Below are 22,892 nucleotides of genomic sequence, written 5' to 3' on the forward strand. Positions count from 1 at the left end.
CTCTAGACTGTTCTCAATGGTAGCAGATGACAGAACGAGGAGTAATGGTCTCAAGTTGCAATGGGGGAGGTTTAGGTTGGATATTAGGAAAAACTTTTTCACTAAGAGGGTGGTGAAACACTGGAATGCGTTACCTAGGGAGGTGGTAGAATCTCCTTCCTTAGAGGTTTTTAAGGTCAGGCTTGACAAAGCCCTGGCTAGGATGATTTAACTGGGACTTGGTCCTGCTTTGAGCAGGGGGTTTGGACTAGATGACCTTCTGGGGTCCCTTCCAACCCTGATATTCTATGATTCTATGATTTATGGGATAGAGAGTCATCAGCTGGCTGGCTTTCCATCCTCATTGGCCTCACCTAGCAACTGGAAGCAATGACTACTACATCTCCGTGTACTCTGTGGAAAAGCGGATCAGAACAGCAGCCTCATCGGAGAAAGGGAGAGTCCCAGCGGGCATGGCCATGTCTCACCTGTAATGTATATAGAGAAATGATCGACTTGAATGTTTAGTGTTGGCTGCAACCCATAACTTGGGCATTTTTTTTTTCTTCCGACTCAGCTACTGATGATATGGAGAGGTAGAAAGAGGAACAATCTCCTATTTTCTTTTCAGCCATAAGCTCTAAAAACTATAGAAAAGGAACATTTTTTTTGTTTTCAATGGTTGCTTCTGTTGCAAACGTGGTTCCAAGGTTCCGAAGGACTGGATGAGACAATACCTTTGTTAGGGGCTTTTTATTTCAGTCTTTGTTCCTTTGTTTCACGGGGCGGGGGTCTAGGTAACTTAAGAAATGAAGTCAGGACTCACCTACAACTCCATGCTTTCTCATCCTACCAAGTGACCCCTCTGTTACGTATCCTGTGCCAAAGAGTAGCCTCTCTGGCTGGCAACAGGATCCCAGCTGGCCGCCTGGAGAATATCACACCTGGTCTTGAACAATCTGTGTGTAACAGAGAGAAGGGAGACAGGAAGTCTGCTGTGCTTGCTGGCCTCCCTATCTCGTGTTCCTTCTCCAGTGGAAGTACGGACAGAGTGAGTGAGCAAACAAGGCAGCAAGGAGGAAGAGGGAAAGGGGGAGGTCGTAGGTGAGGAGAATAGTAGCAGCGTGGAACACTGACAGGCCATAAAGCTCTGCATCCAGATTGAGGAGAAACAAGAAAATGAGCAACATCCTCAGTGCCCTAAGGAAATTGGATAGTCACTGATGTCACTACTTTTTGTTCATGGGCACTTGTGTGAACCAAAGTTTGTAGTTTAGACCTGGCCTACGATTGCTATAAACTGAAAGACAAACATCTGTCAGAGATGGTCTAGGTCTGCTTAATCCTGCCTCCTCGGCACAGGGGACTGGACTAACTGACCACTTGAAGTCTCTTCCAGCCCTACATTTCTACGATCCTGTGAAAGAAGTTAGAGGGAAAAAATATTGTTTTCCCTTTTTTACTTCATAGGTTCAAAAGCACTTTGTGCAAAATCAGCTTTACTCTGCCGATTTCCCCCTGTTTGCGTGGGCCACTCACACAGCCACAAAGGAAAGAAAACATGGTAGTATTAGGAAAAAGTTGTTTTAAAACTACAAAAATTGGCAGAGACTCAAGGTTTGATTGGCACCTCAAACTACGTTTAATTCGTGTTTTGAAGTTTACACTCCCATATGGACAGTGTCTTTTTAATAGTTTATTTTTTTGTAGGGCATGGAAAATATAAATTCAAATACAAAAATTTAAGTGAATGTAATGTTAAGGTTGAGAACTATGCTCACAAATCAGAAAATGGAGTTTCTTGTAGGAAACTGAATCCCCGTGTTGTACAAGTTCTGTTTTGTATTGCTGCGTTTGTTTTTAGATGTGTACATTCCTGCTGAGAAATAGCCATAGAGTTGGGAGTTGGCAATTCCTGAGTTGTAATGCAAGCATTGTGACTGAGCTGGGCCATGATTCTGCACCTGGTTACATGTGAGGAGAGCCCCAGTGAAGTCAATGCAGCTCAGCATGGGTGCAAGATTCCACTGGTGCAGATCCAACATCTGGGCCTTGGTTATTTTGGGCATCCTTGCCTCTCTGCTCTGCTTTTTTGAAAAATGCAGGTATTGCCTAGTTCACAGGAGGTTTGTGATGACAAATTTATGTTGGTAAAGTATTACAAATTCTAAGTGGTGTTGAGTTAATGATAACTGTTTATATTCAGGTCTGTGCTTTCACTCTTATTTTTCTTTGGCTCTCTCCCTCCAGTGGCTGTTGTACAAAGTGGTAATAGAAATAGCATCTGGGTGCTATGTGGAATGTTATCAACAAGCTTTAGGGAGTGGTGTTCTGGTTTTATACATCTTCTGCTGAACCAGGCAGCTGTTCATAGATTCATAGATACTAAGGTCAGAAGGGACCATTCTGATCATCTAGTTTGACCTCCTGCACAACGCAGGCCACAGAATCTCACCCACCCACTCCTATGGAAAACCTCACCTATGTCTGAGCTATTGAAATCCTCAGATCGTGGTTTAATAATAATTCCCCATGTGGCATGGTATCAAACGCCTTACTGAAATCTAGGTAAATTAGATCCACTGCATTTCCTTTGTCTAAAAAATCTGTTACTTTCTCAAAAAAGGAGATCAGGTTGGTTTGGCACGACCTACCTTTTGTAAAACCATGTTGTATTTTGTCCCATTTACCATTGACTTCAATGTCCTTAACTATTTTCTCCTTCAAAATTTTTTCCAGGACCTTGCATACTACAGATGTCAAACTAACAGGCCTGTAGTTACCCAGATCACTTTTCCTTTCTTAAAAATAGGAACTATATTAGCAATTCTCCAATCATACGCTACAACTCCTGAGTGTACAGATTCATTAAAAATTCTTGCTAATGGGCTTGCAATTTTAGGTGCCAATTCTTTTAATATTCTTGGATGAAGTTTATCTGGGCCCCCCGATTTAGTCCCATTAAGCTGTTTGAGTTTCACTTCTACCTCAGATATGCAAAAAGAAAAGGAGCACTTGTTAAGAGAGTTCTTAACCAATAAAGTAGTTCTTTGTGTAGAACTATATTTTAGGTTGAATTACAACACTCATTGTTTTTCTCTTGTTCTGAATGATCCGTGTTAAAATTATTCTTGTAATTCAAGTTCTTTAAAATGTCATAAGAAAAAGTTTAATGTACCCTGGATGTAAAGGAAAAAAAAAAAAACCTCTTTGTATCCTAACTAGAGTTTGAGTCAAACAGGCAGATTATAATGAGCTTTGGTTCAGTTTTACATCAGATAGATCAAAAACTTAAATCTGTACTCCAAAATAGTCATGCTACTTTCTTACAAGTGGTATATTGGCAAAGGAAATGGGAAAGCATTTAGCTATTTAAGTGCGAAGGTCCACTTAAGAGTTATTTGACTGTCTAAAACTGGGAGCTTTGGGGTAGGTTGAGAACATAGGATATAGCCCTAACTGTCTTGACTACAAAAAGAAAAGGAGTACTTGTGGCACCTTAGAGACTAACAAATTTATTAGAGCATAAGCTTTCGTGAGCTACAGCTCACTTCATCGGATGAAGTGAGCTGTAGCTCACGAAAGCTTATGCTCTAATAAATTTGTTAGTCTCTAAGGTGCCACAAGTACTCCTTTTCTTTTTGCGAATACAGACTAACACGGCTGCTACTCTGAAACCTGTCTTGACTACAGTAGACGTTAAAATGACAACTTTTAATAATAATTAAAAAAAAAACTTGACACAGTGTGATGTCAATGGGGTCAGTGCTGCTGGAACTGGGAACAAGTGTGGGACATTGACAGAGGAGCCAGGTGCATTCTGAATCTTATTAGGATCATTATCCGAATAAGTCTAGGTATGGAAAATAAACCTTGAATCACTTCCAAATGTAATTTTTATTTAGGGCCCCAGTGTACCTTCAGCGGAAGTTTAGCCTGAAGAAATAGTGTGATTTGGCCTTAATCTTAATTCACAACCACCACTCATTGCTTTAATATGTGTAAAGTTGGCCGTTTTGACTGTGGCATTCAAAAGGCTAAGAAGAGCATATGGGATTTGAGGCAGAATAAATAGGCATTCATTAAGAATATATATTCTAGGAATGATTGCATATTCAGTGTCAGCAAGAATGGATATATAGTAAAAGGTTTTGTGAGAAAACAGGAAGCAAGTCCAATAGAAATAACTAGGTGTAATTAGCAATATGTTCCAGATACTCATGGGGAGAGATTTAGTTGCATAGGAGTAACTATTCTATTGTATATCTTGCATGGTGTCTGTGTCTTCTAATTCTATTCTAAATATATTTTCAGAGTTTTATTCCTTTCATCAGTCTATGTAAATGCCAATTTTTGAGACATCCCAGTCTTAAGCACACCACTCCCTAGCTAAAAACCCGAGGGAGGCAGTGAGCATAGTGGTGTGCCATGAAGATTGACAGAATTGGGGTCCTTTGGATCAAGGGGAGATGTGAATTCCAAAGTTCAGGGCCCCTCATTGTTAATGCTCTAACAGCTGCTTCCTCCCTTTTAAATAGGGTTTTGGTGTGTCAGAATAGATAACTGCGTTTGAACAGACTGACCATAAGACTGAGTCAGTAAATCCAAAGGCCATGTCTACACTATAGATTTTTCTGTCACTTTCACCAATTCCCTTTGTTTCTTTGGCTTAGTCATAACCAATCTACCTGAAATTTCACGTTTGATTTTATGGCAGGATAGATTTTCTCCCCTCCCACCACCAGGAAAGTTTGAGGTAAATTGGGCAATGCGTTTGAGAGATGTGGGTTTAAAAAGATGAACGTGTTTGGAGAAATAATTTTTTGACTTGTAATATACAAAATAGTTTAGACTAGAAACTCCAAATTTGTGTATGTGTGTTGTCGTCCTTGGTGAGGAGTAATGCCTTTGGCTACTTGAAGGATAAGTAGGAGAATTTTGTAGTTATTAAAAGTGGTTGATATGTACGTTTTTAAAACTGCAGAGTTTCAACGTGTGCATGCTATCCATTATGCTTTAGGAACCCCTCCTCACACAATGAATCCTGGCTCTCAAGCATTTGTGTTTCTTAAACCCCAAGGGATTTTATTGATTTCCCCCCCCCCCCCCTTAAAAATATTTACAAGTTTAACTCCTCTAAGTTTTTTGACTGGGAATATAGGGTCTAAGATTTTCCTGTCTGAATTTTCTTAAATAAGCTGTCTCTTATATGCGTGTGACATTGCCACAGAATTGGTAAAATGTGTGAAAGACTTTTCAAATGTGTGAGCATAATACGAGTAGCTATACAGCTCTGCCAAGTATCATGCATGTTTGGCCAACCTATGCACTAATGCAGTGGTTCTTAAACTTTTGTACTGGTGATCCTGTATGCATAGCAAGCCTCCAAGTGCGATTTCCCCCTAAATATATTAGAGTGTTTTTAATTTATTAACACCATTATAAATGCTGGAGGCAAAAGAGGGTTTGGGGTGGAGGCTGACAACTTGCGACCCCCGCCAATAATAACCTCATGACCCCCTAAGGGGTCCCGACCCCCCCAAGTTTGAGAACCCCTGCACTAGTGCGAGTTATAAAAACAACCACACCAAACCCATAATTTTCAGTTCTAGTTAACCACTAGAGGGAGCCAATACAATCCCATAAATCTAAGGACTAATACTAGTATTTTATCTGTAAAGTTCAAGCACAGAGATTTCTCTAGTTTACCACCTACCTCAGTATACTCCCTGCCCTGCTTTCAGTTTGCTCAACTAACTAGCGTTTACTATGTCTGCTGCTTCAGGAAAAGCTAGGTGAAATTCCCTTACATTTTTGTCTAAGCAGTGTACATTTTAAATTTTATTTGCAGAACTAGTACTTGTTAACATATGAGGATTCAGCAAATGCCATTGGTGAACATGTATATGTGAGGTCAGACCAATGTGAGAACTGGAAACAGTTATATGTGGGACAGACAAGACTGTCCATGACCATTGCAGTCTGTAGCATACTTGTTTTGTGCTGATCACGTTTTTCACATAGTGTTAATGTGCCTTGCTTCAAAGCAGTTAGTGGTGACATGACACCTTCTGCCACTTTGCCATCCATGGGATGTTGCCTCCCAGTGCTGGGGTGAGCTGGACATGCTTTCAAGTTTGACTTCAGTGTGTTTTTATATTGTTTGGGCATAAAGTTTGTGGGTAAAACACCACTTCTTCAGATGCATGGAGTGAAAATTACAGATGGAGGCATTATATAATGACACATGAAGGGAAGGGAGTTATTTTACAAGTGGAGAACCAGTGAAACACCACTTCTTCAGATGCATGGAGTGAAAATTACAGAAGTTACACAAGTTTTCACTGGTTCTCCACTTGTGAGGTAACTCCCTTCCCTTCATGTGTCATTATATAATGCCTGCATCTGTAATTTTCAATCCATGCATCTGAAGTGGTGTTTTACCCATGAAAGCTTATGCCCAAATAAATCTGTTAGTCTTTAAAGGTGCCATCAGACTCCTTGTTGTTTTTGTGGATACAGACTAACACAGCTACCCCCTGATACTTTATATTGTTTGTACTGGCCAGCATGAAAATGGGTGCCTTGCTTTAGCGGACCATAAATGTGCTTGTGTGTGCTCAAATTGACCACGTGAACAAGATGCCTGGACCAACATAGCTGAACTTTTATGAGCATGCTTTGAATGCTAGATATCCAACATTAAGAATTTTGGTATTGGAAATCTTGTTCTACCATTTGACCCTGCAAACAGACTAAAGACAGCACATATGAACTTGTCATATGTTATTCACATCTCACAACCATATAGAAGTGTTGGAAAAAGAATAAAAATTTAGCTTCATGCTTATATTGATCCCCCTATCATTCTATCGGTGGTGTGGCAGCATTCCAGACGCGGAGCTGGCCTTGGATGTGTGTGTGTGACTGATTAAATATGACCATGTAGATCATTGTTGCTATCACTGTTATATAATTGCAACAAATCTTGTACAAATTATGTCAAGTAAGGCATTTATGGAAAGGTTATGATTTTCTGAAGATGATTGTGCTATTTGTATGCAGGTATCATTTTTGTATTTGAAGTTATGGGCATTGGCTCTATACCTGTATTTCAAATATGTTTGCTCCTGGGGTAACACCCACAAGGTATTTAGCCTGCACATCTTGAAGGGACTATTCAAAATAAGTGGCTCATCAAGGAACACTTAACTCAAAATGGACCATGGGAGACCCCAATATACACTTAATGGACTTTCCTGCTGTGACTAAGCAAAATCATGCATGGACGTGTGACTTGCCCATGTGACTCCAAACACCATCTTGTTACCTGTAATTTTCCACTAACTGTGCTGAGGGCATTGTTTGAAACTATGGATTTCCCTCCACATGGAAGAAGCTATAAAAGACGCTGGAAACATCTCAATTTTTCCTCTTTCCTGGTCAAACCTCTGGACTATGAACTTATGCTAATAGAAGCATTCTAACCAAGGGACTGAGGACCTTCCAATGATTTGGAAGCAGTGAGAGAGACTTGACTTAAACCAGCAGTTTATTCCATCACTGCTACAAGCCTGAACCAAGAACTTTGCAATTATTGTATGTATTTGATTCTTTTAACCAATTTTAACTCTTTTCTGTCAGTAAACCTTTAGATTTTTAGATACTAAAGGACTGGCAACAGCATAATTACTGGGTAAGAGCTGAGTTATATATTGACCTGGGTGTGTGACTGGTCCTTTTCACTCAGAAGAACCTTTTATTTGATGAAATTGGTTTTAAAGAACCCCTCATCTTTAAGTCTAGTGTTTTTGGTGGTGATAAAAGGACTGGAATATCTAAGGAAACTGCTTTTCTGACTTCTGTTTCACCACACTGACTAACAAGAAGTTTACTTTTGTTGCTGGTTTGGTATATTTTATAGGAGAATATAAATGAGTTTTGGAGTATCTGCCCTTTCTCAGCAGTTTGTCCTGAATTTGGTATTCTCAGTTACAAGGGGATAGGTAATCTCATCATCAATTGTGGCATTCTGTGACAGCATATTCCCTTGGTAGCAAAGCTTCTCCATGAACTTGAGAGGAGCTTTGTTAATCTTAATAATAAGGTAGATATGAGCATCCCCTTGGCACAGGTTGGTACAGTACTTGAGGTTTTTTTTAGGCTGATTGCAAAACAAATTGATTACACAAGCAAAGTGATGAGTTATAACTTGAATGTCATCAATTTAGTGAGCAAGCAACGCACACTCATCAGCAAATAAAAGCTCCTTAATTAGTAAATATTCCATTGTCGTGCGAGCACAGAAGCGTTACAGATTGAACAGCTTCCCATCAGTGTGGAACTGGATAAATATTGTCAATGTCATGAAATACATCCATAGGCATTGTGAAAAAAAGGGTTGGAAAGGAGTGTGGAACTCGCATGCAACCTTGTTTGAGGTCATTGGGCACCGAGAAGGGGTTTGATATCTCACCATTTTCCATATCTCCAGCCATCATCTCAACATGGAAGGACTGAAAGAAAAACTTTGCAAGACATCCAAAGATGAACAGAAGTTTTCAGAATCTCTCCAAAAGCTTTAGTTTAGTCAATGAACACCATATGCAAGGTTCTGGAAAAAATTTTGGAGAAATTAGTTAAGGACATTGAAGTCAATGGTAAATGGGACAAAATACAACATGGTTTTACAAAAGGTAGATCGTGCCAAACCAACCTAATCTCCTTTTTTGAAAAGGTAACAGATTTTAGATAAAGGAAATGCAGTGGATCTAATTTACCTAGATTTCAGTAAGGCATTTGATACCGTGCCACATGGGGAATTATTAGTTAAATTGGAGAAGATGGGGATCAATATGAACATCAAAAGGTGGATAAGGAATTGGTTAAAGGGGAGACTGCAACGGGTCCTACTGAAAGGCGAACTGTCAGGTTGGAGGGAGGTTACCAGTGGAGTTCCTCAGGGATCGGTTTTGGGACCAATTTTATTTAATCTTTTTATTACTGACCTTGGCACAAAAAATGGGAGTGTGCTAATAAAGTTTGCAGATGATACAAAGCTGGGAGGTATTGCCAATTCGGAGAAGGATCGGGATATTATACAGGAGGATCTGGATAACCTTGTAAACTGGAGTAATAGTAATAGGATGAAATTTAATAGTGAGAAGTGTAAGGTTATGCATTTAGGGATTAACAACAAGAATTTTAGTTGTAAGTTGGGGATGCATCAATTAGAAGTAACGGAAGAGGAGAAGGACCTTGGAGTATTGGTTGATCATAGGATGATCATGAGCTGCCAATGTGATATGGCTGTGAAAAAAGCTAATGCGGTTTTGGGATGCATCAGGAGAGGCATTTCCAGTAGGGATAAGGAGGTTTTAGTACCGTTATACAAGGCACTGGTGAGACCTCACCTAGAATACTGTGTGCAATTCTGGTCTCCCATGTTTAAAAAGGATGAATTCAAACTGGAGCAGGTACAGAGAAGGGCTACTAGGATGATCCGAGGAATGGAAAACTTGTCTTATGAAAGGAGACTTAAGGAGCTTGGCTTGTTTAGCCTAACTAAAAGAAGGTTGAGGGGAGATATGATTGCTCTCTATAAATATATCAGAGACATAAATACAGGAGAGGGAGAGGAATTATTTCAGCTCAGCACCAATGTGGACACAAGAACAAATGGGTATAAACTGGCCACCAGGAAGTTTAGACTTGAAATCAGACGAAGGTTTTTAACCATCAGAGGAGTGAAGTTTTGGAATAACCTTCCAAGGGAAGCAGTGGGGGCAAAAGATCTATCTGGCTTTAAGATTCTACTCGATAAGTTTATGGAGGAGATGGTATGATGGGATAATGGGATTTTGGTAAGTAATTGATCTTTAAATATTCAGGGTAAATAGGCCAAGTCCCCTGAGATGGGATATTAGATGGATGGGATCTGAGTTACTATAGAAAATTCTTTCCTGGGTATGTGGCTGGTGAATCTTGCCCATATGCTCAGGGTGTAGCTGCTTGCCATATTTGGGGTTGGGAAGGAATTTTCCTCCAGGGCAGATTGGAGAGGCCCTGGAGGTTTTTCGCCTTCCTCTGTAGCCTGGGGCATGGTTGACTTGAGGGAGGCTTCTCTGCTCCTTGAAGTCTTTGAACCATGATTTAAGGACTTCTATGAAAAACCTCACCCATGTCTGAGCTATTGGAGTGGGTGGGTGAGATTCTGTGGCCTGCGCTGTGCAGGAGGTCGGACTAGATGATCAGAATGGTCCCTTCTGACCTTAGTATCTATGAATCTATTTAAAGGCCATGGTTCTGCTCCCAGCATTTTTCCTGAAGCCAAGAGGCTGTGAAGATCATGTCTATAGTGCTCCTTCCAGACTGAAATCCACATTGAGAATCTGGGAGGATGGTTTCCACAAGATAGGTGTTAAGTCTATCCAAAATGACCTGTGCAAGAATTTTCCCAGCAACAGAGAGTTGTCCTAGCATCTTATCTTTTATAGATCAGTGGTTCTCAGCCCACAGGCCACTTGTGGCCCAATCAGCACATAGCTGTGGCCCATGTGACATCCTCAGGGCTATACAGGTAGTATATATATATTATGTGGATGAGGTCCATACAGCACAGAGAGAGCCACATATGCGGCCTACAATGGTAAATAGATTGAGAACCAAAAAAAATGGATAAAAAAATCTTTTAAAATATTTTTTTTAAATTTAAATTGCTTTCCCCCCCCCCCCCAAAAAAGCATTTTATCCAAAAAATAATCTGATTAAAGATAGATATACATTATAGCTCAAAGATATCTCATCATGGAATAGGGATTATAAATTTTAATTCCATAGCATGAGACAATATATCATGTAATGTTTAAGAAAAGTTTTGTAAATGAGTTCCAATAGTTCATGGATTAGGGACCCAATCTTATGGGATTCCAGGGACTTCTATATAGTTTTAGGTTAATCTTTCTATCAGTGCTCAGTCAAGAACTGGGGTGGGCAAACATTTTGGCCCGAGGTCCACATCTGGGTATGGAAATTGTATGGCGGGCCATGAACCCTCATGAAATTAGGGGTTGGGATTCAGGAGGGGGTGGGAGCTATGGCTGGGGGTGCAGGCTTTAGGGTGGGGCTGGGGATGAGGGGGTGGAAGGAGGGTGCTCTGGGCTGGGATGGAGGGGTTCAGAGGGCGGGAGGGGAATCAAAGCTGGAGCAGGTGATTGGGGCACGGGAGGTGGTCAGGGGTGCAGGCTCCATAAGGTGCTTACCTCAAGCAGCTCCCAGAAGCCGCAACATGTCCTCTCTCCGGCTCCTATGCGGAGGCGTGGCCAGGCAGCTCTGCACACTTCCCCATCCACAGGCACCACCACATAGCTCCCATTGGGAGAACATGGAGAAGTCTTCCTCGCCAGTGGGAGCTTTGGGGGTGGCGCCTGGGGTGGGGGCAGCGTGCAGAGCCTCCTGGCTGCCCCTATGTGTAGGAGCCAGAGTGGGGACATGCTGCTGCTTCTAGGAGTCACACGGAGTGGGGCAAGCCCCAGACCCCACTCCCTGGTGGGAGTTAGAGGGACAGATTAAAACATCTGGAGGAATGGATGCAACCCCCAGCCCATAGTTTGCCCACCCCTGGTCTAGAAGATATCAGTGATGCTGTCATAAACATACAGCTTCGGGTAGCATAAAATTTCTCCTTTACCTGTAAAGGGTTAAGAAGATCAGATAACCTGGTTTGCACCTGACCAAAAGGACCAATAAGGGGAGAAGATACTTTCATATCTGTGGAGAAAGGTTTTTGTTTTGGACTTTTGGGTGCTCTTTGGAGACAAAGAGAGAGACCAAACAAGTAAGCCAGCTCCTACTGAATGATACATCTAAACCTACAGAAATAGTAAGTAATAGCAATGAAATGAAATCTCTTTCGTTTTAGCTTGTGAATTTTCTCTGTGCTAAGAGGGAGCTTTATCCCTGTTTTTTGTAACTTTGAAGTTTTGCCTAGAGGGGAAATCCTCTGTGTTTTAAATATTACCCTGTAAAATTACCTTCCATCCTGATTTTACAGAGGTGGTCCTTTACTTTTTTTCTTTATAATAAAGTTCTGTTTTTTAAGAATCTGATTGGTTTTTAGGGTCCTAAAAAACAAGGGTCTGGTCTGTGCTCACCTGGTTTACCTGTTTGGTTGGTAGATTACTCTCAAGCCTCCCCAGGAAAGGGGGTGAAGGGGTTTGGGGGAGGATATTTTAGGGGAATAGGAACTCCAAGTAGTCCTTTTCCTGAATCTTTGTCTAACTCACTTGGTGGTGGCAGCAGTACCCATCTAAGGACAAGGAAGGATTTGTGCCTTGGGGAAGTTTTTAACCTAAGCTGGTAGAAATAAACTTCGGGGGTCTTTCATGCAGGTCCCCACATCTGTATCCCAGAGTTCAGAGTGAACCCTGACAGATGCTTAGTTTTACAGATCTCAAACTGGATTTGTGTCCCCAGAGATAACATGCTTGTTAACAGCAAAAATGTTTTAAAATTAATAAATATATAGAGGCGAGAAATAGTTAAATAAAACAATTTAACTATTTGTCTGGTGATCATCTCCTCCTAATACAGCATAGCAAGAAAATCGTCCAAATATTAATGATTAACCTGTTGAATTGGAGATATTTATGAAGTCATTGTGAACTATCTGCTTCAATTACCTTTGGTAAATGAAATAACCAAACAATCATTCATTTTCTGATATAGCTGTAAAACTAATCTGAAAAGTTTGAAATAAATCACTTTAAAAATGTATAGTGTGTACTTTCTAAAAAATGAAACCTACATCTGAGTTGTGAAGAATATGTATTAAGGTTATACCAAGCAACAAGAATGTACTTTTATGTAGAAATCCATGATTAAATAGAGTCTTCCTGACTAGTGATTTAAATCAATTTGATTTAAATCAAATCCACCCTGTTGAGAACTAGTGTTCTAGAGGTAGACAATGCTGGCATCCTTGAAATCCTCTGGCACTGACTTCTGCTCCCAGATAATGCAGAAGAGCAATGTGAGGTGCCTTGTAGTATGGTAGCTACCCTGCTTATAGATCTCTGCTAGAATGCCATCCATTCCAGGTGTTTTTCCCTTGTGACATCTGCTTGATTGCTGTTATGGTCTCATATAAGGTAGAGGCTAATGCAGATTCTTTTAGTCAGTGTTCTTGAAGAGCATTAATTGCTTCCTCAGAAATATGGAAGGGTGATTAGGAAGCGAATTGAAGTGTTCCGTCCACCGGTTAAGTATATCCCTTTTGTCGATTGCTGTCCATTGTCATTAGGCATAGAGGGGTCAACCGGTTGCACTTGGGGCCATACACAGCACAAAGTTCGTCAAAAAAGCTTGTACTTATAATGTGAATATCTTAAATGTACCAATGAGGTTTTTTGTTTTGTAGTAGTGGAATATGGCCTCTTCAGATTTGGAAGATTTATGCTGCCACATCAACACAAAGATTTCAACTATCAAAAAGACTCTTCAGTTAAGAAACATGGGTAAGAGAGCTCAGTACATGTTTTTATATTCAGGGGAGTATATCACTGGGTATGTGAATTATATTTAGTAAAGGATTTTCCATCAAGAATTGAAGATCTAAATGCTCATCTCAAGATGCTATTTTACTATTATGTACAACTGTGGGATAATTTTTGTTGATGCAACGGGGTCACGACTCACCACTGCTGGCACCTCCTGCTGGTTGCTTTGGGAATTAGCTCATCAGCTGTGGAGCACCCTCTGCGTGTGGTGTCTTGCCCATTGTCTGCTCTGCTGGTTTGGGACCCTTGTTGCTTCCCGCTCAGCAGCATTCCCTTCAGGACACTGCCATCCAGCAGTGTCCCCTACTCCATTTTCACCCCCTTCTTGGGGGGGATAACAATAGTCCTTCATCTTGCACCTGCCTCAGTGGCCAACCACAACCCCAAAGTCTAGCCCCTCACCTCAGGGGCAAGTTGCAATCTGTCTCAGCCACACTCCTCTGTGGCCAGGTGCAGTACAAGGAGGGGAAGGGGGGGACCCCAGGCCCACCCACTACTCTGGGTCCCGACCCAGGGATCCTCTAGCAGCAGCCTCTCTCTGCCCTCCTTCGCTCCCCTCTTGTCCGCCTATCTTCCCTGGGCCACTTCCCCGTTGGCCCTGTGCACCTTCTCGACCCTCTTTAGTAGGGGCCGCTGCCTGGCAGCTAACTGGGCCAGAGCTCTCCTCCACTCCCCCAAGCCTGCCCAGCACTGCTCTTTTGGAAATGTACTGTGTAAATCTGAGGAAACCAACCAAGCTCCTACATGAGACCAAATTGCATGTTTCTCTGTGAGAAATGCAATAATTTAGTGTTTGTGTAACATGCCAGTCTACTTTATCTACCTGAAGGAGCTGGGGCTCTCTGAGTAGAAGAGTGGAGCTTAATAGACACAGAAGACAACAAAATATGGAGGGCAACCAGAAAAAGGCAGGGACAAGAGTGTGGAATCAAAGGAACAATAGCAGGGAACTACAGGGGATACCAAACAGAAGCTGGGCAAGTGAATGGATCTAGTCTGGCAGATGATTTATCCACAGAAGACTGATGATTTATCCACAGAACAGATACAGCATGTCCAGTGGCACAGTAAGCTTTCCCATACTGCCCCACCTAAAATGCATCTACCCTAACCCCCAGGAGATCACCTGTAGGCATAAAAGAGTAAGTAATTGTCTGTGCATAATAAGTCCTTGGCTTCTCTGTCAAACTTCTAACAGAAGGGGCAGTTCTAGTGCTGTGGGTTTTTTAAAAATGTTAATACTGCATATGGTTACAGAAAGCAAAAAAAACCCCAAAACCCAGCATCCTTAAACAGTACAGGTATATGGATAGAAATCTGACCTCTTTCTGTCAAACTAGTTTTTCCACCATCCTAGATGTTAGAGGTGAGGTGAAATGTGGCCATGAAGTGATTGTTAGAAACTTTAGTGAAAGCAATTTCAGTGGAGTGGAGACATCAGAGGCAAGAGGGGCACGGATGGAGTTGGAGGAGAGGAATTCAAGGCAGTGGTTGTAGACAGTGCATTCACTGAATTCAGAGATGAAGAGTAGAAGATAGTCTGGGCAACATCTGTAGAGGTATGAAGGATTCAGGATCCATTATCTTTTAGGAGGGGAAGACCTTAGCTTGCCTATAATGTGAGGAGAAGGAACCTCTGGGAGTTGGAGGTTGAGAAAGGTGAGGGGGGGCTGGAGAGTGGGAAGAAGGGAAGTCTCACATAGGACTTTATTTTCTTTAGCGTGAGAAAGTGCAGTACTTTAATTCTTTAGTACCATAGAATTGGCCGTGAGTTGAAGTTAAGCAGAATTTTTTCTACCTCCAAGCTGGAACAGAGAGGCCTTGAATATGTTCTTCAATAGGAGATGATAATGATTCTAGCCCTTTTCCTTTTATCTAGAGAAAATCTACCAAAATAAGTAGTTATATTTAGGAATATCAGCCATTCATTAATTGATAAATTTGTATCTCACTGTTTGGCTTTTTTCTGTATGTAAATAGTTACATTATAGCCTGGGCTGGTAGTACTGCCTGTTGTTAAGGTTGCCCATCACTTCCCATAGTAAAACCCTGTTTTCAGTTGCTTATAATAACTCTGTGAAGCTTTAACTGTTTGGGCTGGAATTTTTCCTGTGGGGTGTCTGCCTCAAGCTGAAATTTTTGGGAGAATTTTCAGACCCAAATATTTCAATATCTGAGAACAAGGCTAGAGGAAAATACATTGTTTTCCTCATGTTCAAACACTCTTTAGACCAACTTTTCTTTGAATAACTCTAGTGCCCCCCTGTTCTGGAACAGGAGGACAGCCTTTGTGGCAAGGATGTGTCTTTTGCCATCCCCATGAAAATATGCCCACATTTGGACAAATTCTAAGCCTTCGATAAATTGCAGTTTGCCTGTGCTCAGTGATGACTTATGCAATTGTAGCAGTTAAATCTCTGAAGAAGCTGTCTTCACTGAGCATGTTCAGGCGTCTCACAGCTCCAAGTACTGATCAGACCACACATTTGCCATTCCCACAGAGCAAGTGAGCATGCTTCATTCCCTCACATGAGACCAAACTGCATGTGCCAGCCCCACAGTGTAACTGAGCATGCTCTAGCCTAGGGCTGCAGGGGCAAAGCAAAACTTTCCCTGTAGTGGCTGAGGTGGAGCTGGACACTAAAAGTGAGAACAGGGAGCCTGACTTTCTTTTGTTCTCAAGGACTGCCCTACTGGGACACAGGCAGTGTGGAAGAGGGAGTGGTCTGATTCGAATAAAGAGGGAACAAAAGCCATACCAGGGGGAAGGCAAAAGAGTAGACTGAGATAGGGAGGTGAACTGGGACTGGAGGGAGGAGGAAGACTGGGAGTCTGAGTGGGGAAGGCATGCTGGAACTGTGGGTGGTAGGAGGCTAGGGCTGGTTGAGCAAGGAGATGGGAACCAGTGAGGGAAATGGGGTGGGAAACTGGGAGCCAGTTGGCTGGGGGAGAAACACTATGATTGGATGAAGAGCTGGGGGAGACTGGGACTGGATGGACCGGGGGACTGGGACTAAGAAGCCGTATTGGAGTGGATGGGAGATAGATCTGACAAGGAACTGAGCTGTGGCAGGAGAACTGCAACTGTCCGGGCAAAGAGATTGGACTAATGAGCCACGGAGGAAGGAGACTGGGATAAAGACCTAGGGAGAGGGTGGGGAAAAGAGACTGAGAGTGGATGAGGATCCTGATTAGGGAGACTTGGACTTGGAGCCAGTAGTGGAAAGCGGAGAGGCAGATTGGATGAGGAGTCAGGAGAACTAACTGGGCAAGGAAACTGGGGACAAGATTACTGTACTACACAATCTGGATTGGTCCCCAGAGCGGGTTCGTCCTGTGTGCTGAATGAGGCAGGGGTCCTGTGGAAAAAATAGTACTGTAGAACCTCAGAGTTACGAACACCAGAATTACAAATTGTCAACCACAAATCTCATTTGGAACCGGAAGCACAAAATCAGGCAGCAGCAGCAGGGACAAAAGCAAAAAACAAATGCAATATTGTATTGTGTTAAATGTAAACTACTAAAAAAAAAAGATTTGACAAGGTAAGGAAACTTTCTGTGCTTGTTTCATTTAAATTAAGATGGTTAAAAGCAGCATTTTTTTTCTGCATAGTAAAGTTTCAAAGCTGTATTAAGTCAATGTTCAGTTGTAAACTTTTGAAAGAACAACTATAATGTGTTTTTTTTTTTTTAGATTTACCAACATTTCAGAATTACAAACAACCTCCATTCCCGAGGTGTTCGTAACTCTGAGATTCTACTGTATGTGATCATCTGATTATAGACTGGACCATAATGGATATGCACAAGGGGGCCAAATTCAGATTGCTCAGGCAACCTTAATTCTGGCATTTCATAACTTTTGAGTGCTTGACTTTGCAACTTTAGTAGTGTTCTTTTAACACGGGTTTATATGTGTGTGTGATATTGGTTGATTGATTTGTAGTGTTTTTTAATGTTTTGCTGAGATCTAACTCATTCTATTTCCAGCTCTCATCCCCTTTGCTAGGATGGCACCGAGCACTTTAGGCCACAGAATAATAACCCTTTTTCAAAGAGAACAGTGCCTTCCATTCTCTGCCAGAAGGTTGGGAACTATGATATGGAATTTCAGGGAGTAGGGAAGGAATGCAGAAAATTTTTGGAGGTAGAGATGGGAGATGTGTATAGTGTGAACCAGGCACTTGTGGGTGTTTTTTTTAATTTTACGTGCATGCGCTCTCTCTCTCTCTCTGTCTGTCTGTCTGACAGGTCAGGAGCCATCCTTGAAATCTGTGCTCTGTAAAATAGGGCATGAGATGTTTCTCCTCAGTGGTCTCCTGAATAAAATGGAAATAGAAGTTGAGCATCAAGAAAAACTAAAGAATTCACTGAAGGTAATCTTATTTTGTTCTGCTTGTAGCATCCTAATATAAAAATGGGAAGCTTTAAAGGAATCTCTCAGACCTGTCCAGAATGGTTCCTTTCTGGGTCGTTAGGTGGTATGTCTTTGAGTTATGAGAATGTTATAGCAAGTGAGTTGAGCAGAGAAGTATAATGCAGTCATTGCAACAACAAAATATTGATCACTATTGTTTTTGCATTTTGGGACTGAGCCAATGGGCTTGGGATCAGGCCTTTCTTCCCTCATCAGACTGGAAATATTGCCTATGAAATGGACTCTTCTTTCTTCCTGGCACAGCTAGCCCCATGCAGTCTTATTCTCCTGCAGAAGAAATCTGCATCTGAACTGAAATGTGTGTCCGTAATTGTCCATGTTATCTGCTCAAACCGTTATTGAAGCCAGGATTTCTGAAGCCAACGGGGCAAGTTGTGTGCTCATTTGTATGTCGTTGCCCAGAATATGCTTTCATTTTACAACTATTTGCTAGCACTGTTATCTGGGTTTTGACAATGAAATGATTTGTATAAACTTTGTCCTACAATTCATACATGAGTATTCACTTGTTTGTGACTCCTCCTGTGACCTTTTTAATGTGTTGCTCTTATTACATATCTCCTCTAATGAGCGTAGTTCTAATATGAAAATACTGTCACATTCTGTTTTTCTTAAATTTCAGTGATAGTCAAACTTAATTACAGGAGAATTACAAGGAAATGGTGAAAAAAGAAAAGGAGGACTTGTGGTACCTTAGAGATTAACATTTATTTGAGCATAAGCTTTTGTGAGCTACAGCTCACTTCATCGGATGCATTTGATTAAGTGAGCTGTAGCTCACAAAAGTTTATGCTCAAATAAATTTGTTAGTCTCTAAGGTGCCACAAGTACTCCTTTTCTTTTTGCGGATACAGACTAACACAGCTGCTACTCTGAAACCTGTCTTTATAAAAGGAAATGGTGAAATCATGTAAGGAAAAAAAACTTTAGGATGTGAAAAGACAATGGCAGCCTGACACCAAATCAGAGCCAGATAGTAATGTAAAATAGATCCATTGTGTAAAACTTCTGTACCTTTCTGTCATACTTCACCAGGCCCTGAGATTGGTTTAGTAAGTCTGACAACCCTTGGGTATCCTGTCATGTCAATCAAGTGATTGAAACTGAAATCTTATTTACAAGAGAGTTGCTGGCAGTGTTGGTAGGAATATAATTCTCTAAAAACAATTAGTTGCTGTGGAAATAATCATGTCACACAAAATTATAACTTCAGGTTGAGGAATAAAGAGCAGGAAGAGACAAAGCTTCAGAAACAAATCTCCTGTTTGCATAAAACTGTCCTTAGTAATAAAAAATCAGGAACAATAATGAAATTATGACAAACGAGCAGAATTGATTCTAAATGTTCAGAGCTGTCAGTCTTTGGGTGTGACCTCACTGGTGCCCTCACCTCAGAAGTTTGGCTTCTTTTGCATGCTAATGAGAAGTCCTTGGAGCTCCTTCTTTGACTCTTAATGGCAGCTAGCTTTATTCTTCCTATCTTCTCCCTCTGGCTAGTGGCAACTAGACTTTTATTCACTACAGTGGCCACCTTCTTTTTAGGTTTTCCCCCCCCTCTGTAACTGGATCACTCTTAGCTTCTCTGGCTCAAGTTATTTAGAATGAAAAGCAGTTGAATTTCTAGGCTCCACTGATTGCTTCTGGGGAGTTAGAGTGTGGGTCTATAGTGGAGAAACAGCAAAGTTCATTAATCACATTAAGGCATATTTGTAAGGGTCATTCTCGCATCATCTAGGTAGTAAACAGAACCATTTCCATTGCCCCATTTTTGGTAACTAAAAATACTGAAAGAGTCCAATATTCTTCTTTTCAGGAAATGCAGGAGTCTATTGAGAGGGACTATAATGAAGCACAGCACCTCCGTGAAAATATTCCTCCCCATCTGCCCAAAGCAATCCCAAAGTGGTACGTATTACTCAAATAGGCAGATTTCCTGATGACACTGACAGTGTAAAAATCTGTATATCTCTGCTCCTAGTACTAGATATTAACTGCAAATCTTTGGGATTCAGTCAAGTTCTATATATTAGTAGCATTCCTGTTAGATCTAGAGGCTAATGCTTCTTACCACATAGTGTATTTGTGCAGTGCTCAGAGCGCCAGAGTTGTGGGGGTGGTCAAAGAAAAGGGCATGATGGAGGGAATGTTGCAAGAGGTGGAACAGTGTCCAAACAGTGGTGGGGAAGTCTGAGCAGTTGGGACTGGGGAATGTGGGGGATTGTTGTCGCAGTGCAAGGAAAAGTGAAGTTGTAAGGAAGGGGTTAGAGACCTTCCCTTTTAAAAATGTATGCACTGACTTGATTTAGGTTTTATCACTGTTCCTGCACCCTCTCTCCAATTCCTCTCCAGGGAGAGGAAGTCTAAGAAGGGAAAACTGGGCTGTGAGGGGCAGGCATAGACACAGGAGACAAGATGATGCAGGAAAAGTGGAGGTGTTCACATTCTGTTGCAAGGGTAATCGTTAACAAGGAGCCAGAGGCAGTGGTGAGGAAGAGCTGGGCTGTGGTACATGGGGATGCTGATAAATTTTTTTTTTTTTTAAACCAGGGAAATGAAATACCCCCAAAACTTTGTTACCGCAGAGTTAAGGTTGCCCAGTACTGCCTCATACCCTTTCAGAACATGGAGAGTGGCTAAATTTAAACCTCTGAAAACCAGGAAATGAAGAGTTTAAGGTGTGCATCACCCCCCCGTAATGCAACCTTAACTCTGTCCTTTTTAAGAGATGCCCCAACACACCAGTAGCACAAATACTAGCCTAACAGATGCTACAGAACATTTTGGGGACAGAGCATATGAGTAGTGCCCTGCAAATCTGCGGATATCCACGGACCACGTTTGCGGATAGCGGATCGGATGCGGATACAAATTTTTTATCCGCGCAAGGCTCTGCATATGAGCACTGTAGGGCAAAGTCTAACATCTTCTCTTTGCTCAGGCAAAACTCGGGTTTAGGTCAGATGTAGGAGCTACCTACATATAACCGTTGAACCTGCTCCACACAAACTACCCCAGACTTGTTAAATGTTTCTACTCCTTCAGCCTTGCCCACAGGATTCCGTCTGAGACATTGCCTTCACTTACCTCTCACTAAGCTTCAAAGACCACTATCATGTATGCCACCAGACTGCTGATAATCCCCATGACAAGAACATACTCTTGTGCACTTCTACTGACACAATCTACAAAATCCAGCACTGAAATGTGGCATACTTGATTCCATAAGTTGCACATGCATATCTCATCATATTATGGTCACTGTTCTGCAAAGCTGCTCCAGTCAATCACTCCACCACTCAATGAAGTTACACCCAATGAAGCTGGAGTCCATGCAGACAAATGTTGCAGTTCAAATCTGATGAACACAGTGCAAACATTGGCATGTTCTTTTAGTCCATCATGTCTACTTATTAAGTTGTTATAGATTTTATGTCCAGGAGGCACCATTAGATCACCTGTCTGACCTTTGGTATAACACAGTCCATAGAATTTCATCCAATTACTCCTGTATTGAGTCTGTGTTTGATTAAAGCGTATCTTCCAGAAAAGCATCCAGACTTGATTTGAAGACCTCAAGAGGTGGTGAATTCATCTGTTCACTTGGTAGTTTAACCTTTGCACCATCCTTATTGAACAATTCCCAGTGGCTATTGCCAGCTTCATGAGATTGTGTTGTTTTAACTTTGTGTTTCCTGGTTTCCAGAGGTTTAAGTTTAGCCATTGTCTACATTCTGGAAGGGTAAAAGGCAGAACTGGGCAAACTTAACCCTGTGTAAACAAAGCTTTTGAGCATTTAATTGCTAATTCAGCAGGTGACACTAATCCTCCTCAGTCAATCTGAACTAATACTCCAGCGGGTTATCTTTGTGGTGGATGCCTTCTTTTAAATGAGACATCAAAACCAGATCATCAGCTGCACTGATATTATACTCCTTTGCTACCATCAGGACATAATTATAGAGTGCTGTGGCTTGCCCACTGTCTCATACTGTTAGCCCCTGGGACCAAAATTGCAAGTCAGTCTTTCATTATGTAACACTTTGACTTTATTTTAATGATTATTTTTACGTTTACTTCGCAACTTTAATTCCACAGAATACCATAGCACATAGCAAACAATACATAAATCATATTCTCTTCATATTGCTGCCCGGAATGTGTAGAACAGAGGCAGCCAAGTGACTGGCATGCAGTACAACACTGGGGAGAAGGGAAACAGATTTTACCTAAGGATATTGATCTGAGGAGCTTGGTGGGGCAGATTTTTTAAAAAGTACCATGGGTTTGGTAAAGTTCACCCAGAGAGACTGTGGCTTTTCCGATCCCATCCAGGAGAACTACGCAGTAGCTGCATGAGGTTCAGTTTATTTGCATCACAGGATAAACAGGTGAGTCAGTCTTACCAAGTTTTGAACCTGTGTTTCAAAGGGGTCTGATGACGAGACCAATAAGTGCATAACCTGGCTCGTGTTTTTGAGCCACAAGCAAATGGTGAAAAGTAAGGCCTCTCATGTTCTGTGGAATACAGTGGTATGTTGAACTTGTAATTGAGCCTGGTAACAGCCTCTCTCTCTAACTGAAAAATGAAGAGGTATAATGAACAGTCAATTAAAGTACATATTATTGCTAACACAGTAATTTTGTCCAGTCAATCAGTGGGAGAAAAGGAATTGTAGATTTGTGTCAGTAGAGATCTTGTAACTTGTTGGTATGTTCATAACTACTGATTATCAGCTATTTTTATACTTAATTTTCATTCATTTTACAGCACTGTGGGACTAACTGTGAAGTCTGAAGAACAAAGTAAAGTTGCAGAACCTGAATGTGTAAAGAAACCCACGAAAGAGCCAAAATTTATTAAAGAAGCCCCTTTAATAACAGCACAGGAATTTGAAGGTGTTCCTGCGTAAGTAAGCA

The 22,892-nt window shown here is 41.4% G+C and overlaps 1 protein-coding gene across 4 annotated transcripts in view; it reads left to right on the forward strand.

Annotated features, from left to right (window-relative positions):
• Positions 1-22,892, forward strand: part of SKA1 (spindle and kinetochore associated complex subunit 1) — a 52,361-nt gene that overhangs the window by 10,440 nt on the left and 19,029 nt on the right. For all 4 annotated transcript variants that reach the window (XM_038401985.2, XM_043514978.1, XM_043514979.1 and 1 more), the window contains 4 exons: positions 13,397-13,493; positions 17,789-17,913; positions 19,789-19,880; positions 22,744-22,881. In XM_038401985.2, coding sequence (XP_038257913.1) covers positions 13,406-13,493; positions 17,789-17,913; positions 19,789-19,880; positions 22,744-22,881 — 443 coding nt within the window. In that variant the 5' untranslated portion in view covers positions 13,397-13,405. The remainder of the gene's footprint in view (positions 1-13,396; positions 13,494-17,788; positions 17,914-19,788; positions 19,881-22,743; positions 22,882-22,892) is intronic.

Source organism: Dermochelys coriacea, chromosome 5 (assembly GCF_009764565.3).
Source record: "Dermochelys coriacea isolate rDerCor1 chromosome 5, rDerCor1.pri.v4, whole genome shotgun sequence".
In the NCBI taxonomy this organism is placed as follows: Eukaryota; Metazoa; Chordata; order Testudines; family Dermochelyidae; genus Dermochelys; species Dermochelys coriacea.